This window comes from Monodelphis domestica, chromosome 1, assembly GCF_027887165.1.
Source record: "Monodelphis domestica isolate mMonDom1 chromosome 1, mMonDom1.pri, whole genome shotgun sequence".
Classification (NCBI taxonomy): Eukaryota; Metazoa; Chordata; class Mammalia; order Didelphimorphia; family Didelphidae; genus Monodelphis; species Monodelphis domestica.
In genome coordinates this window covers 531,277,670-531,294,501 of record NC_077227.1, presented here as the reverse complement: position 1 = coordinate 531,294,501, position 16,832 = coordinate 531,277,670, and the positions used below count along the sequence as shown (strand labels likewise).

Here is a 16,832-nt window from a genome sequence, read left to right as displayed (position 1 = left end):
CTCCCTCTTCAAGTCCAAGGGGGAAGCAGACCTCACTGTAAGACAAATGTAAGCCAATAAAAAGGCCATTAAGTGCCTACTGTGTTGAGATCACCATGCTAAGGGGAATCAAAGTTTATTTAAAACCTGGTCTGTGTAGTCAAGTCATTTAGAATTTAGTAAGAGGGACAAGACCCAAAAGACGGCTAACTATAATAAGCAGTATCATACCTAAGTCCATTAGAGAGGTATAAGAACAGTACTATGTGAAGACTAATGGGAAAGGTTGTTACTGACCAGCAGATCAAGGAGAGGACATCAGCGTTAGAATTGAAAGGATCGGCAGGAATTCACCGAGTCACCAAATTTGAGAGTTGGAAGGCATCTCACTGGCCATCAAGACCAAGTCAAACCAAAATGGAATCTTTATCACAACCTATCCACTCTCTGCGTAACTACTACCTCCCCAAGCAGCTTATCTCCATTTTGGAAGGTTTTAATTGTTGGAACGTTCTTACTGCTATGAAACCTAAATCTTCCTCTTCCTAGCTTCTACCCAATGCTCCTAGTTCTGTTCCCAGGACTGACGCAGAATAAATCCGTTTCTTTTTGTACTTGACTGTTATTCAGATGCTTGAAGGCAGCTGTCTTATTCCTGCTGAATGTTTTTGTTAAATCACTTAGCATAGTGGCTGGCACAGAGTAGTCATTTTAAAAATGCTTATTTCCTTCCTTCTTAAATGTCCCTGGTCCTCTTGATTCAGTGGATAAGAGGAAGAGAGAAATCACTAGAGACCCAGAACAGCATTGGCAAAGGGTGTGTTTGTGGGTCAGAGAGTTGTCCACATTGGTGGGAACATAGTTTGTGAAACAGTATGAAGTGAAGCCATAAAGATAGCCCAATGCCAGGCAGGGCCTTGAATGCCAGGTAAAAGGATTTTGAACTTAGGTATCAATAGGGAGTCATGGAAGGGTTTTGAGGAAAGGACTAACTTGACTGAATCTAAGTATAAGAAAGCACAAAATGTTTCCACTTGTCCATAATGTAAGTAAAGGGAAGATGCTGAGCAGGGAGAGAGAGCAAGAGGTTGGCTTGTCAACTGCTCAAGCAGGTTGTTTTATATAGTGATATGGTGATCAAAGCTTCAGTAGCTCTCTTCTAGAGGGAAAAAAAAAGACAAACTCCCTAGCTTGGCATAAAGCCTACTCACAGTATCATGCCAGTCTACCCTTGAAGTCTTGCTGTATATTATTCCCCATGGTGTATCTGTATAATTCATCAATCAACTCTTTAAAAAACATTTACTAGCAACTACCTAGGCTCTGTGCTAGTATTGATGGGGATATGAATTTTTAAAAGGGAGAAAGTCAAATTATTCTGTTTGCAGCTCTTGGAACTCAGTACTTCATCTCTCATGGTAGCATCTTTACCCAGGTTGTGCCCTATGCCTGGGATCTCCTTCCTTCTCATTTCTGTCTCTTTGAATCCCTATTGTACTTCAATGCTCAAATTTCATAACATCTCCTGGGGAAGCATTTCTAGGTCTTCTTAATTGTTAGTGGCCTCTCCCTTCTCCCCAAATCATTATATACATATGTGTGTGTGTGTGTGTGTGTAAGCTCTTTGAGGGTAAGACCTGGTTGTTTTTTCTTGTTATGCCCAGTGCCTAGCATAGTGCCTTCAGTCAATAAACATTTATTAATAGCATTCTATGTGCCAGGCACTGTGCTAAGTGCTAGAGATACAAAAAAGAAGCAAAAGATAGTTCCTCTCTTCAAGAAGCTCACATTCTTCTAATAGGGGACATAAGCAAACAAATATGTACAGACAAGCTATATAGAGGATAAATGAGAACAAATTAAAAGAGTGAAGGCACTAGAATTAAGGGGGGGGCAAGGACATGGTCAAAGATTCCTATCGAAAGTAAGATTTTAGTTAGGTTTGAGAGAAGCCAAAGGAGCCAGGAGGCGAGGCATTGACGAGGAGAGGGAGCATTCCAGGCATGGGAGACAGGAAGGGAAAATGTTCAGAGCTGAAAGACAGTATCTTGTTGGTAGAACAGCCAAGAGGCCAGTGTCAGTGAATCTGAGTATGTGGAAAGGATTAAGGTGTAAGATGACTGAAAAAGTAGGAGTCCTATGAAGGACTTTGAAGATCTCCTTCAAACAGAAGGTTTTTGTATTTGATCCTAGGGGCAATTGAGAGCCACTGGAGTTAATGAGTGGTGGGGATGACTGGTCAGACCTGCCCAAAGTGAAATCACTTTGATGACTGAATGGAGGACAGATTAGAATGGGGAAAAACTTGAGGCAGGCAGCCCCAACAGCAGGCTAGTGCAATATACCAAACATGAAATGATAAGGGCCTACACCAGTGTGGGGGCACTATTCAACGAATTAAGGGAGTATATTAGAAAATGTTGCACAGTAGCATCAATAGGCCTTGGCAACAGATTGGACATGAGGATGACTCCTAGGTTGGGTATCTGAGAGTCAGGGAGGATACTGTAACCACTAAAATATGGTTTAAGACTGTGAATTGCCAAAACTGTAAAAATAATTTTGGTGTCTTGGATTAAATCAAAAATAAGTGGTCACCATGGGAAAAATTCCCAAATATGAAAATACCCAAGTCAGCTGGGTTTTATGGAGATTTTAATTAATACAAATGAAGGAATTAAGAGAAGGGAGAGAGACAGAGTAAGAGGAAATAGTAGGGAGGGCCTAGGCCAACTGGCCTAGGCCTGAGACTTAAGAGAGACTAGTCAGTCTTTTATCACTCACCACAAGATTTGTCCCAAGCAAGCTCTAGTGTTCAGAGAGACCCTCCAATTCAGCTTCCAAACTGAACTCCCCAAGTTCAGAGAGACCAGCTCCTTTTAAAGAGAAATTTCTCTTATGTCACCTCCCCTAAATTTTCACATCTACCAATCACAGTAGACTTTTCCCACAGGACTGTACATTCTTAATTCACATCTTCTTTTATTATCACCTTCTCTGGGTAGACTAAAACTTCACACCTCTTGCTAAGCTTGCCCTTTGTAAGTTGCTTGACCTTTTAGTGATTAATTTAACCTTTATAGGTACTTAGCACCCTTTTGTATTAGATCTAAAAATAGACCTAGCTTAAGGTTCTAGCTTTACAATAAGTATGAGTTGGGGACTTTTCATTGTTCAGTAAGGAGTTTACAACTCTATCTTCCCCTAAGGCACTGTCATGAGTAGGGTGGAGTAATTTTAAAGTTCCCAATACATTCCTGGCCAAGTACCTCCATTGTTTAAAATGGGGAATAGCTTAATCAAATCTTCTGAAGTAGAGTCTGAGAAATTTTAAGATTCACAACACCCTCAACAATAATAGAGAAGTGGAAAGGGTTTGGGGGAAAGATAATGAATTCTGAACACATCAAATTTAAGATATCAATTAGACATCTAATTCCAGATGTCTGAAAAGCAGCTGGAGATGAGAGAATGGAAGTTAGCAATGAGGTTAGGGAAAGAAGGGGAGATTTGGGAATCATTAGCATAGAGATAGTAATGAAATCCACAGGAACTGATGAGTAATAGAGATAGAGATCTCTATCAAAAAGATAGAGAAAAGGGTTCAAGACAACCCTGAGGAATACCTACAGTTAGAGGGTATGATCTGGATAAGGATCCAGCAAAGGCAACTGAAAAGAAGCAGTCTGATGAATAGGGGAGAAACCAGGAGAGAGTGGTATTCTGAAAATCTAAAGAGAAGAAAATATCAAGGTGAAAAGGACCGTGTCAAAGGCTCCTAAGAGGTCAAGGAGAATGAGGATTGGGAAAAGGTCACTGAATTTTTTCATTAAGAGATGTGCCTTGTGCATAATAGGTACTTCCATGAAGTTACCAGTTGGTAGAAATGAGTCCTGAGTGATCTGCTCCAAGGATCTGGGTTGAACAAGGACCGGGTGAGCTAGAGAGAGCACCGAGGTAGGCAGGAATGACAGGAACGCAGGCAAGTAGGGTCAGGAGCCGGAATGGGCAGCCAGGGTGGGCAGGTGAGCTGCAATCGAGTCTAACAGCAAACCGGTCTCGAGCAGATGGCTGCATGCAGGCAGGGAGAAGTGGCCGAGCCGGGTGGGAGGGAAGGGCTCAAGAAAGTCTGAATCAGATGGCTGCCGGCAGGAGCTGATCAAGATGGTTTTCTAAAATAAGCATCTTGGAGAAACGTGGCTTAAAAAAAATTCTAGGCTAAAAAATTTAGGAAGTTCTCATCCCTTCATGGTTGCCAACTGTAAAGATTAAAATTTTGGGAAACTGAGGCAGGTAGAAATTAGTTTCTCTCTGCAAAGGAGTATTATTTTTATGAGGTTTATTGAAGATTAAGAATTTAAGAATATACAAGTAAGAAAAGCACGTGTCTAGGCCAGAGAGAGGCCTAGACAATCTCACCTACATCATAAAAAAAACTGTGTCTGCTTGCAAGTGGAAACAGAAAAAGCCCCGCGAAAGCCTTTCCAATCAGGTTAAATACCCCTTCTGGATCTTGGCCCAGGTGAGAATTCAGTGAGATTACAAAGCATTTTGAGGAAGTGGAGCAAGGATTTATGGGAATTGAAGTACTGGATTCAAGTCCATTTTTACATTATTCAAATTCATGGTGTTTGAAGTAACTTGTGAAATGTGGCCATTGGTTCTAGCACAATGGAAGTATACAATGTTCATTTGAATAATGCATTTGGCAGCTGAGGGTGACTGCTGGAGGAGCTGCCAATCAAGCCAGCACTAGTGGAATCATGGCTGAGGTTTTTTGTATTGTTTTCTTTTCCTGGGCAGATGCTTTGAAATTTCAAATTGGCTGGAAACTTTACTGAACCGCTGTTGTATAAGATACTGTTTCCAGGTTATTCTTGTTACACTGTTACAATGGTTATGTGGCTACTAGAAACTGTTTATGCCAATTTGTTGTTAGTGCCATATTTTTTACTGGTGCTGTTATAATGTTTTGGGTTGGAAAGCCATTACATCGCTTATGCAACTCACTTTACAAAGGATATGTTCTTATATACCTATAGTATTGCTTGGTTTTGGAGGTCTGTACAAATTTAAGTGAATTTTCCTAGCTGTTGTTTATAAGATCAAGGCTATTGTATCTACGGTGTTTAGAGATCCTGAATTGAAGCAAATGGTTTTATTGTTGCAAGTTAAATTGGATAACATGGAAAAAATGTTGTTGTGGTGGTCTTGATAATACTAATGTTGGTCAGCAAGCAGAGGGGGTGTGTGTGCTGAAACATCCAAAAATCCCTCTATGCTTGAAAGGGAAACTAAAGCATTGAACAATAAATCTGCTAATTTATTTCCTTTATTGGAAAATACCTGTGTTACACCAGATATAGGACTTGTTCATATAAGAACAAACAAGCAGTTTTCATCAGCTGATTTGGATTCAAATAAAAAAGAACACCTTATTTTTTTTCAACAAGCCTCATCAAATAATTAAGAAGTTTAAGTGTGCAATTAAAATTTTTGACCCAGATTTTGCAGATTTTTCTCCCTAATTGAAGAATTACTAGGAGAAAGAGAGCAGTTTGTAGAGGAGACACACAGAAATCCTGCTTTAATACCATGGCCTCAAATTTTTCAAGAAGTTAAATTGAATTCTATAGATAATTACAGATTTCTGGGACAAACTAGGGAGTTCATTTTAGAGGCCATGAAAGCCAATGCAAAAAGACCTGACCCCTGGTCTAAATTTGAGCAAATAAGACAGGAGATTGGAGAACCACCTGCAATGTTTTTAGATAGGTTAATGGATGTTGCTGAAATTCAATTGGAACTGGATATTTTATCTGAAGAAACCATTGTTCATATTAGGAGATTATTTGTTAGGAATTCATGCATTATGGTAAATTAAAAAAAATTTTTAAGACCAATTGCCCTGATTAGGAACCATTGAGTTTGGAAGATCTAAAAAAGAAAGCTTGCTATGTCTACCTAGCAGATGAAGATAAACATTCAAATGAGAATGATGGGATAATAGAAGATTTAAAAAGCAGATGCAGGAAGCTAATAAGAAAATCAAAGACAGTGAAGTTAAGTAGATAAAGGCAGTAGCTGCTCTAAGATCTGTGCAGCCTAAACCACAGTATGTACCCAGGCAGTGAAGGTCAGAAGCTCCAGGATGTTACTTATGCAACCAATTGGGACATTTTGTTAAAGATTGTTGGTTTAGAGAACAATTCTCTAGACAATTGAATAGAAATAATGGGTTTAATAACAGCTGGAGAAAAATTCTTTTGGTTGACAAAATAATAATAATGGAAATAGGTATTCTTCATATCAAAGACAGGGTAATTCCAATGGTTGTCCAAATGGTTGTTGTCAAGGAATCCAAGCCCCAGACCTAATAATAATGCAGGATTGGATAAAATCAGGAGCTAGATCCAAGTTTAGCCAAGTAGCTGGTTGTCAGAAGAGGAATCAGAAGAAGGGTGCCTATTCATTATGAAGATGTACCCAAAATTCTCCAGTGTTGGGTAAATCATTTCAAAATGGGCTTATGGTTATAGATATTAGATATGATGAGGATAATGTAAATGAATCAGTGAATAATGTAGTTAAAACAAAATTAAATGTAATTAATATTAGTGAATGTGGGGTACAAGACAATTTTGATGTAATAGTGTATGAAAATTCTAAAGATTGTGCAATAATGGAAAATAATGGAGAATGTAAAATGGATAAAGAAATTGTGATTATAATTGTGAACAATGTAACTAATAAAGAAGGGGAATCTGGGGAATGTGATACAGATATAAAATCCTAGCAAAGTTATTCAGTTCAAGCAGATGTTTGTTTGGGTGGACAGGAGGTGACTGAACTTTGCACTAATGTCACTGTGTTAGCTCCAGTGTTGGAAACATTCCAACCATCAAATAGCATGGAACCATATGTGTCTGTGACTATTGGAGACCAGATCTATGACCTTCTGGTTGACACAGGGGCTAGCAAGACGGTGTTACAAACTCCTCCTGAAAATTGTAGGGCTATTTGGTACAACAGAGGTTGTGGGAGCTACAGGAAGACCACAAAGAGTAGCCTAATTGCAACCAAAGATGGTTTCTTTGGGACCATTAAGTGTAGAGCTTGCAGAAACTAGGAAACAGCTTTTACCAAAAGATTTTTTTACACCTATTTGTGACAAGCCATTCATAGGAAAGGTCATTTTGCTATATAAGCTGTTGTGGATTCTGTTAAGAGATTGTGGGTAGCACCAGGAATTAGTACTGTAGCAAATAGGATCTGTAGTATCTGTTATTTTTGCCAAAAGTTCAATCAAGGTGCATTCCAAAAGAGAGGTTTAGGTGGCCTTTAGCATACTGTCCATTCAATAGTTTGCAAACAGATTATATAAGTATGCCAAAAGCTGGAAGATTCAAGTTTTGCCTTTTGATTGTTGATCCATTAACAAAATGGCCTGAGGTGTTTCCATCTACTACAAATACAGCTGGCTTTGTGGTGAAAGGGTTGCTTAGGGAGATTGTTCCTAGATTTTGTGTTACAATTACCATAGACTCTGACAGAGGATCTCATTTTACTCAAGACATTTTGAAAAGAGTTTATGAGTATCTGAGAATAACACCCAAGTTTCATATTCATTACCATCCACAAAGTTCAGGTCAGGTGGAACGTTTGAACAGGAAACTCAAGACTATGGTGGGGAAGATTTGTGCTGAAACTTATCTAAAATGGACAGATATTCTTCCCATAGCTTTGTTTTTCCTGCATACAAGACCTAGAGCAGATTTGCATGTATCATCATATGAAATGTTATTTAGTCATGTTCCTTCACAGGGTAAAATTTATAAAGCTGCCTATACTTCTCTCTTGGAGGGAGACTGTCAAATTGCTTCATATTTAGTTGCTTTACAACAAAGACTTAGAGAATTGCATGATGTGGGCCACTGGATTATTCTCTCCATAATTTCTAGCCAGGTGATCTGGTATATGTGAAAATTTTTGCCAGAGCATCGGCTACACAAGAAAGCTGGGTTGGTCCTTATACTATTGTGTTAATTTTACCTTCCTCAGGGAAGGAAGGAAGGAAGGAAGGAAGGAAGGAAGGAAGGAAGGAAGGAAGGAAGGAAGGAAGGAAGGAAGGAAGGAAGGAAGGAAGGAAGGAAGGAAGGAAGGAAGGAAGGAAGGAAGGAAGGAAGGAAGGAAGGAAGGAAGGAAGGAAGGAAGGAAGGAAGGAAGGAAGGAAGGAAGGAAGGAAGGAAGGAAGGAAGGAAGGAAGGAAGGAAGGGAAAGGAAAGGAAAGGAAAGGAATTTTACCTTCCACAGTATTAGGAAGAGATTCTTGGTTCCATTGTTCTCATGTAAAATTAGCTCATAGAATTGATGATGAAAGTGTGGAAATAATGGGAGGTGGAAGAAGGAGAAATTGCAGGAGTTGAAGAAGAAGAGTTGGTGAGTAGTTGTGAAGCAGAAAGCTGAGAGATAAAATAGTCAAATGAGTCTGCAGTCAGAAAGATCAGTAAGGAGAGGACAATTCCTGCGGAAGAGGGGAGCACTACAGAGGAGGATCCAGAGACAACAGAGGAGATTGTGCAGAAACTGGATGATTTACAGATGAAAAGTGGATAGAGACTTTAAAGAAGATTTTTCACTGAAGAGGATTAGGTGACTGATGGACAAATGTTTGTGAGATTTTGTGTCATGCAACATAGCATATTTTCATATTAGAATGCATTCAAAATTACATATTACTGCTATGGACTTTGGAGAAGAAGAGATTTCATCAGACAAAATGAGAAGATGAAGGATCTGAAGTTTTGGTAAGTATTTTGCATGCACATAGACATACACATAAACATAAACATAAACATGGTTAGGATACATTGATTCACTACTAGTTATAGGATTTAGTTATATATGAGTGCCCATGTAGATAAATTGACACTGTTTAGATTTTAGATAGATTAGAATAGTAGTAGCATAGTTAGGTTAGTTTTTATGAGATCTCATTGAGATAGGATATCTGATTTCAGATGTTTATTTTGATATCAGGACACATATAGGGATATATTTAGATAGATTAGAGTTTAGGGTTGACTGGTTAAGGTAGGGTAGTGAATTACATTGCAACATATTACATATTACATATCACACAAAATGTAAATAGATAAGTAAACAGTATGTATGATAAGAGTTGAAAATTGTATTATAGTGTTTGTACATATGTATATGTATATGTAACATGTATAATGTATGTATATGTGTACAACATAAATGTATGTATTGTATGAATATGTATATATATATAAAATTGTGTTTGTAGTTAAAATTTGATATTAAGTTCTTTAGATAGGATAGTTTGCACTTTTATGTTGTAGTTTCACTTTTGTGTAATGATAATAAGGTATAATTTAGAATGAGATTGTTTTGAATTTTCATCTAATTTGAATGTATTTTGCATAGGTAAGTTTTGATGGATTGGTTTGACTTTTTTGTAAAACCTTATGCTATGTTGTATTTATTGTAATTTTTCTGTTTTCTATTTTATATATTGCAATAGTTTTGATAGCATTCTCTTCTGTATTAATTTATAAGTATAATATTTTTATGACCTTATTGTTTTGTATGACGTTTTGTGGTTGTATTTCTATTTTGATATTTTTCTTTGCTTGTTTTGCTTTTGCATATGTTTGCTTTGTATTTTGATCTTTGTAACTGTTTATTGTATATTCCTTTTCATTTCCTTTGTTTAAATCCCTAGAGTAAGTTAGGATAAGATAAGTAAGTGCAAGTTATTCATTATTTTGGGTAAGAATTTTAGTTTAGGTGGGAATTTAAGTTTGTTAGTGCACAAGTGCCAAAACATTATTTTCAACACCATTTTGTCTTTGTGCAAAGGGGGGGGGGGACTGTTATAAGGAAGAGATAAATTTGTAGAGAAAAGAGGCATGAGACCAACAGGGAAAGATTCTGGAATGTTGTAAGGAGGGTTTAGCTGGAAACTCAGGAGCAGTGAGTCTTTCTGGGGAGTTTTCTGACTGTAAAACACCTGGAAGGATTTGCTGCCAAATATTTGGTGGAGTTCCTGTACCTGTCCTTGCTATTGATACCTGTGTTTCCCTTGTAAGATGATCTTTGAACCTGAAGCTAACCTGAAACCACATCCAGTCATCTGCATCTGTCAGTGAGTGGGAGGTCTGAGTCCATTTGGACTTGGAATCTTTTCCCTTGGGTCCCTGTCTAATCTGTCACAAACCAATAATAATCAAAAGAGGTTTGGGTTAGTGCCAGATAGCCATACTTTAGGGTTGGGGATTTTAAGTGAGAGAGGAGAGGGAGGTAAGATTAGTTCAACAACTCTATGAAGACCCTTCTCCCGAAGGTTTAGTACCTGGGTTGTTTAGATAGTAAAACAGTGGTAGGAAATCCATTTTCTCTCCAACCCTCTCTTAAAGAATAAATTACAACTTCCTGTGACTTTTGCCTAATTTGTAACTGATTGGTCTGTGTGCTGGACCCTAGACCAGGCTCTGGCCTGGCAAGCCTGCCCTTATACCTATAGTGTAAAACCTTTGTTACTGGTCCAAAGTAGTCCATCTAATCCCATCCAATCCCATCCCCAAAATACCTCCATAACAGACCACTTTGTGGGGATTTATTGTTTGCACTAATTGGAACCAACCTGTCCATGCTTGCTGGGTTATGTTTAACTTATCTGGCCTCATTCTCCATGTACAAAATGAAGCAGTTCAGCTAGATGATCTCTAAGTTCTCTTCCAGCTCTAAATACTATGATTACTTTCCCCTTACCCCTACCTCTGAGATAGGAAAAGGGAGAGATGAGAAATGGGGGTAAGTGGTAAGGATGTGGAACCTCAAGACAAGGGAACCATAGTCTAACAAAGCCATCAAGAAACTCTTTAGATGACAGTTTAGAACACAATTTGAAAACCTCATTAATTAATGATAACTTAAAGTTGCTTTTCTGAATGTCACAAAGGCAAAGTTTCTAGGCTTCTATTTATTTAGACTTTTAAGTGGGGTTGTTTGGTTGATATGTTTTCCCCTTTTCTATAGCCTTCTGAAGAGGAAGAGATTGTTGATTTGCTCTTGATGAAACTCTTCAGTTTCCTTGGCATTAAGTGCAAAAAGAATGAGGATGTCATGACTTCTGATACCAGCCAGCCTTGGACTGAACAGGCAGATGACAAGGTTTAAGTTTGCTACTGTTCTCATGGGTGATATAGATGATGACTGGGTACCACAGTCCAAAGACTTGGGCCTATGCAGGAAATTATTTACTCATTATGAAGCCTTATGTGTTTGTTTAGAATAGTAGCATATCGTAAAAATAGCACTTTCTCACTGTAAGTCAGAAAGATCTATCTACTTAGATTATGAGCTCCTTGAGAGCAGAGGTGTCTTTTCCTTTTCTTTGTAGCTTCAACACAGCACCTCACACATGATAGGTGCTTAATAAATGCTTGTTGACTGACTGATACTCTTCAGTCACTTACTAGATGAGGGACTGGGAAAAATCATCTAACTTTTCTGAGCCTCCATTTTCTGGAAAATGGGGATGATAATATCCATAGCACTCACCTCACAGGGTTGTTGTGAGGGTCAGATGAGATAATACATGTGAAGTGTTTTGCAAGCCTTAAAACATATAAATGTCAGTTGTTATTTCCTGTTTCTTATTACAGAAGAACAGAAAGAATAATCAGTGACATTGAAAAGTTCTCTTTTTCTGTATTTTTCCTATTTTGATCATTTTTTTCCTATGCTGGTCATATTTTTTTCCTCTTTTCTGTAACTTTCTAGTAAAATAGTTAATAAAATATGTCTGCAATCAGAAACATCTCTTTATAGAACAATCATTCTAGCTTATCATCCTTTTAAACCTTACTGGTCATTGTCTATCATTTAAACGTCTAGCTCAGGTTCAACCTGTATCCCTAGTACTGATCTTTGCCTGCAATATACATTTAATAAGTGATTTTTTAAAAAATTGAACTGAATCTTTTTTATGAGGTAAATGGGTTATTCTCTGTAAGACCATACTCACTAACCACTAGACACATACAATGCCATCTATTGATGCTGAGACTATTCTTTTACCTTTTAGGGGAGGTAGCATGATGTAACCTTAAAGTACCAGTGCTGACATTTATTAGCTGTATAATAGGTAAATCAATATACTCTACTGAGTCTAAATGAGAATGATGCTTTTTAATGTTTTACTATTTTTTTCATTTTGGTCAATTCCTAATACACCCTTCCTCAAAAAAATAATATTTCCTTATAGAAAAAAACAAACACATGAAAGCAAAACAAAGCAACACATCAACTATGAAAGGGTATATAATTTTCTAGGTCTTTAGCAGTCTACCTAGAGAGAAGAGGGATAGATTTTATCATTCTCTGGAATCAAGATTGTCATATTCATCTAAAGTACTGATGTCTTTTAGTGTTTTCCTTTACATTTATTGTTATTATGTATATTGTTCTTATGGTTCCACTTCAATGGGAACCTTTTCCCCATATTTTTGCTATCACAAAAATTGCATCTATGAATATTTTTTATTTTGGGGTACCTTTCCATCAGCCTTTGACCTCCTTAGGTTCTATGCAATTAGAGATCATTCAAGATCAAAAGGGAATGATTATTTTAGTCAATTTTCTCATGATTCTGTACTATTTTCCATTGGAAATTTATTGGACCAATTCATAGCTCCTCCTGTGTTATTAGTGAGTGTATCTTCCCAAGTAGGGAATAACATTATTTCACCAACAGGTTATTTTGGAAGAAGTATTTTGTAAATCTTAAAGAGCTATAGGAATGTGACCTATTCCTACACAGTCTGGTTAGGAGCCATTCATATGCTAATGCTTATGTTTACTACTTATTTAGAGATGAATACATATAGACAAGTTTACAAATATGCTTCTTCCACAATTATACACACCTGTGGGGTTGGGGTTGGGGCTTGACTAGGGATCTACTCCAATTGCATTCTCTCAATCTAGATAAAATTATATGACGTGAGAGGCAAGTAACAATGAAATGAGTTCACTTTTTGACTGACTAGTCAATGCATATGTGAAGGGGCCAAGAAACTCTCAGCTAAAGACTAACCTAGCCATTCAACCTGCCCAATGCCCTTTTCTCTTCTCAGTTTTCCTTGCCAAGTTTTAGCATTCATGACACTATTTTTGATGTCTTTCATTTTTTTACATCCTAATCACTTTCTAATTCCTGTCTCCTAAAAAAAAAGAAAAGCTATTAATCAAAACCAGATAACGATAGTGACTATAACTAAACAGCACATGTCACATCCCACACCTTTTCTGCTTTCTGCTCCCACTACCACCACCCAAATGATGACCTCTCATTACCACCCATTTGGATTATTTCAATCGTTTCCTCTTTCACCCTTCACCATCTTTTATACTCAGACTAAACTCAGTTTCTCATGCAAGGATTTGACCATGTCACTCAATTTGATTCCATTCAATTCAGCAGGCATTTATTGAGAACCTTCTATGTTCTAAACAGTGAAGTTACAAAGGCAAAAATGAAAGTATCTGCCCTTGAGTAGCTCAATCTACTGAGGGAAAAATAATAGCAATCTGCTCAAAAATTTTCAACAATCTCTGCTCCTTGTGGCATAAAACTCCAGCTCCTTTGCCTGACATCCAACATCCTCCACATTTTGATTCCTTTGTTTCCAACATCGTCACTCTAACTCCACTTTTCCTATCACTTGCTCCAGGTGAGGTTGATTACCTATCATGCTCCAAACATGCGTGACCCATATTTTGCTACCTCTGGGCCTTTGTTTACATTATTTCTTATCCCTGTTATGCCTTTCCCTCTAATTTGTGCCTACCACATTGTCCCCATCCTTCAAAATCAGCTCAAATACCACCTTTTTCATGACTTCTCTGATACTCCTTCTTTAAACACTTGCCTATTTCTTATATTCATGAAGTTAATTTATTTTAAACCCCAAAGTAGGATTTTACCTTTTATCTCTGTTAAAGTTCATCTTATTAAATTTGGTCCATTTTGTTATCCCATTCTCAGCCTAAAATATCTTCCACTTTCTTGTTCTGCCCAATGCTTCTCCTGGGCCAGGTTTTTGAGGCAAGCACCAATGTTACTATTAGCTGCTTAGAAAGAAAAAGCACAAATATGGGATAAAATCTGAGGTCTAATCTCTCTACAAGGAACTTGATTGCCAATACAATTTATACTAGCCTGACAACAGATTAATTCTGGTTTATACAGACTATGTATAGGATCTAGGTTTTCCCGATAGGCTAATTATTCTTAATCTCTATAAAGATTGAAAATTTAGGAATATGGGGAGACTGAGGCAGGTAGAAATTAGTTTCTCTCTGCAAGGAGTATTATATTTTTTTTAGAGGTTTATTAAGGATTAAGGATTAAAGAAAATACAGGATAAGGAAAATGTGCCTAGGCCAGAGGCCTAGACAAGACCTCACCTACATTATGGAAAGAGCCACCTCTGCTCCAAAACAGAAGTCCAAAAAGAGAGGACAAAAGCCTTTGCCATCAGCTTAAATCCTTCCTCGATCTCGGCCCACCTCAGAATTGCATGAGATTACAAAGCATTCTGGGGAAGTGGAGTAAGGACTTGTGGGGATTGAAGTCCAGAGTTCAAATCTCAATTTTACATTCCCCCGTTTGATCCTCTGGGAAGAAGTCCTTCCCCAAAGGATCATAAAAACATAATCAATTTAAAGATTACAATAATTTGAGGATAAGAGGGGAAAAAAAAGAATAAAACCAATAATTGCTGAACTCATTGACAAAAAGCCAGTTAGGGGGCAGTCCCCTTTGGCATGAAAGTATACATACAAATAAATGTTCAATCAACCACACCCAAAGTTCAATTTTGTGCAATTTGTGGTCTGGAGGCTTCTTCATGGTGGCTTCTCCAACAGTTCAGTTCTGGATTCAGAGAGGTAGCTTCTTTTTTACCTAAAATTCTTCTCAAAAGGAATTTAAACTTTGCAATTTAAATAATGATATTTTTTACATCCCCCCCCCCCCGTTAAGAGGGTGATTAAAAAAAAAACAGGATCACTTAGGGATGCATGGCTGAGGTATGAGGTATATGAATTAATTGGCAAGAGAAATGAAAAAGATATCAGAAAAATCAAAAAGCAAAGAAAAAATTTCTGGATGAAAATATAGACTATCAAAGTCTTATGTGTAAAAATTTGAAGTAAAAGAAAAATAAATCTATAACAGGTCCTTCAATCAGGGCCCAATTAAATGATCTAAGCAATGATGCATTTACCCAGTCAGTAGCCATGACTACAGAAAGTTGCCACACTATGAAAGGCAGAAAAGGGACCAGATTATGAGCCAAGGTTTGGGGATACTCGTCTGTGAGTATCTTCAGAGTGAGTGTGGACACAAGGAAAGCCTATGTCTAGCAATGATAAACACAGTAACCTTGAGTCTTCACACTAGGTTCAAGACCTTTGTATTGGCCTAGAAGTGCATCAATCCATCCTGGATTGGCTTTTCTTTGGCTCTGTGCAATGGCTCTTGTGTGTATATCTTGTCCTGGAATCAGACAGAATCATTAAGCAAAGTCCCATAATTTACTTAAATAATTAGTGGCATCATTTTTATAGTCTCTGGCTTTTTAGGGCATGAATTAGCAAATGTATTTCAAACTTATAGTGCTGAAAAGTCAAAAAGTTTAAAGAAAATCTTAATGCTGGTGACATGTGCTTCAAATATAAAAAGGAGAGAAAAATTAAATAAACAACAAATAGTATATTGCACATGCAAGGAAAATATAATTGAAAAGAGCTTAAAAAATTCAAAAATATAGCTTATAATCATTGACACTCTGTGTCAGCTAAGAAAATATAAAATGCAAGGCTTTCTCACCAAAATGAGATCCATTTCCTCTTAATATCTGGCCATGATCACTGTGAGTAGAAGGCAAATGAATTGAACAGTAGTACAAATATGTAGGTATCAAAATCCCCAAAATTCTCAATAGCCCAATTAACTATAATAGCAAACAAACACACTTTCATATTTCACATAAGTTGTTGTATGACATTTTAAAAAAACCGATGAATTGATGGATATTTGTCACAATTTTTACAAATGTAGAAAATCTTTCAACCTTGGTATTAAACATATTTTTAAAAAAGTAAAACTCATCTTGGGTTAAGAACATCAAGAAATCTAGATATCATTCTGGTGGAAGTAAAGTAGTGAGCTGAAGAGTATAAATAAAGGGATGCTTCTTTTTTGGAGGCTTTTTAGGGATACAAATGCCCTGAGATTAACTGCCCCAACTTCCATTCACATATTTAGAATGCAGGAATGTTGGGGGTTATAAAATGTATTTCACTTCAGCTACTATTGGCCTTACCTCGTGGTAGGGGCAGGCAAAAATAACCAGAGATTGTTAAAAAAAATTACAAAAATCATATTTAAAAAACCCTTAAAATCATTTGAGATATTTAGCACATTAAATTTTCCAATGGTTTTATACAATTATAACCAGTCTTGAAGTCCATCCATCCTCTATGTGAGAATTTACAAAGTCAAAATAGAAAACCTTTTTTTTTTTCATATGGACTTAATTACAATAATATTTGTTCAATAGTTATAGGGGGAAAACAACAGAATTTTAAAAACTCAGTACATTAAAAATAAATTCAATCAACCTTCAGTGTAAGAGAATAATATTCAATCCAGTAATATATGAATTTAACATCACAAAGTTCAACCTTAAACAAAAAATGCAATAGAATACAGAGATTTTTATAAACCATTGGAGTTTGAAATGCCTCAAAATATA

General features: G+C 37.0%; 1 protein-coding gene across 8 annotated transcripts in view; it reads left to right on the top strand.

Moving 5' to 3' along the window:
• Positions 1-16,832, top strand: part of GCSH (glycine cleavage system protein H) — a 244,341-nt gene that overhangs the window by 209,184 nt on the left and 18,325 nt on the right. For 5 of the 8 annotated variants that reach the window (XM_056813278.1, XM_016432773.2, XM_056813279.1 and 2 more), the window contains one exon: positions 11,044-11,178. The exons of 2 other annotated variants lie outside the window; for them this stretch is intronic. In XM_056813278.1, the coding sequence (XP_056669256.1) occupies positions 11,044-11,178 (135 nt within the window). Of the gene's footprint in view, positions 1-282; positions 9,583-11,043; positions 11,179-16,832 lie in introns of those variants that run through there. One more of the 8 variants, XM_007476107.3, reaches the window with a different exon arrangement.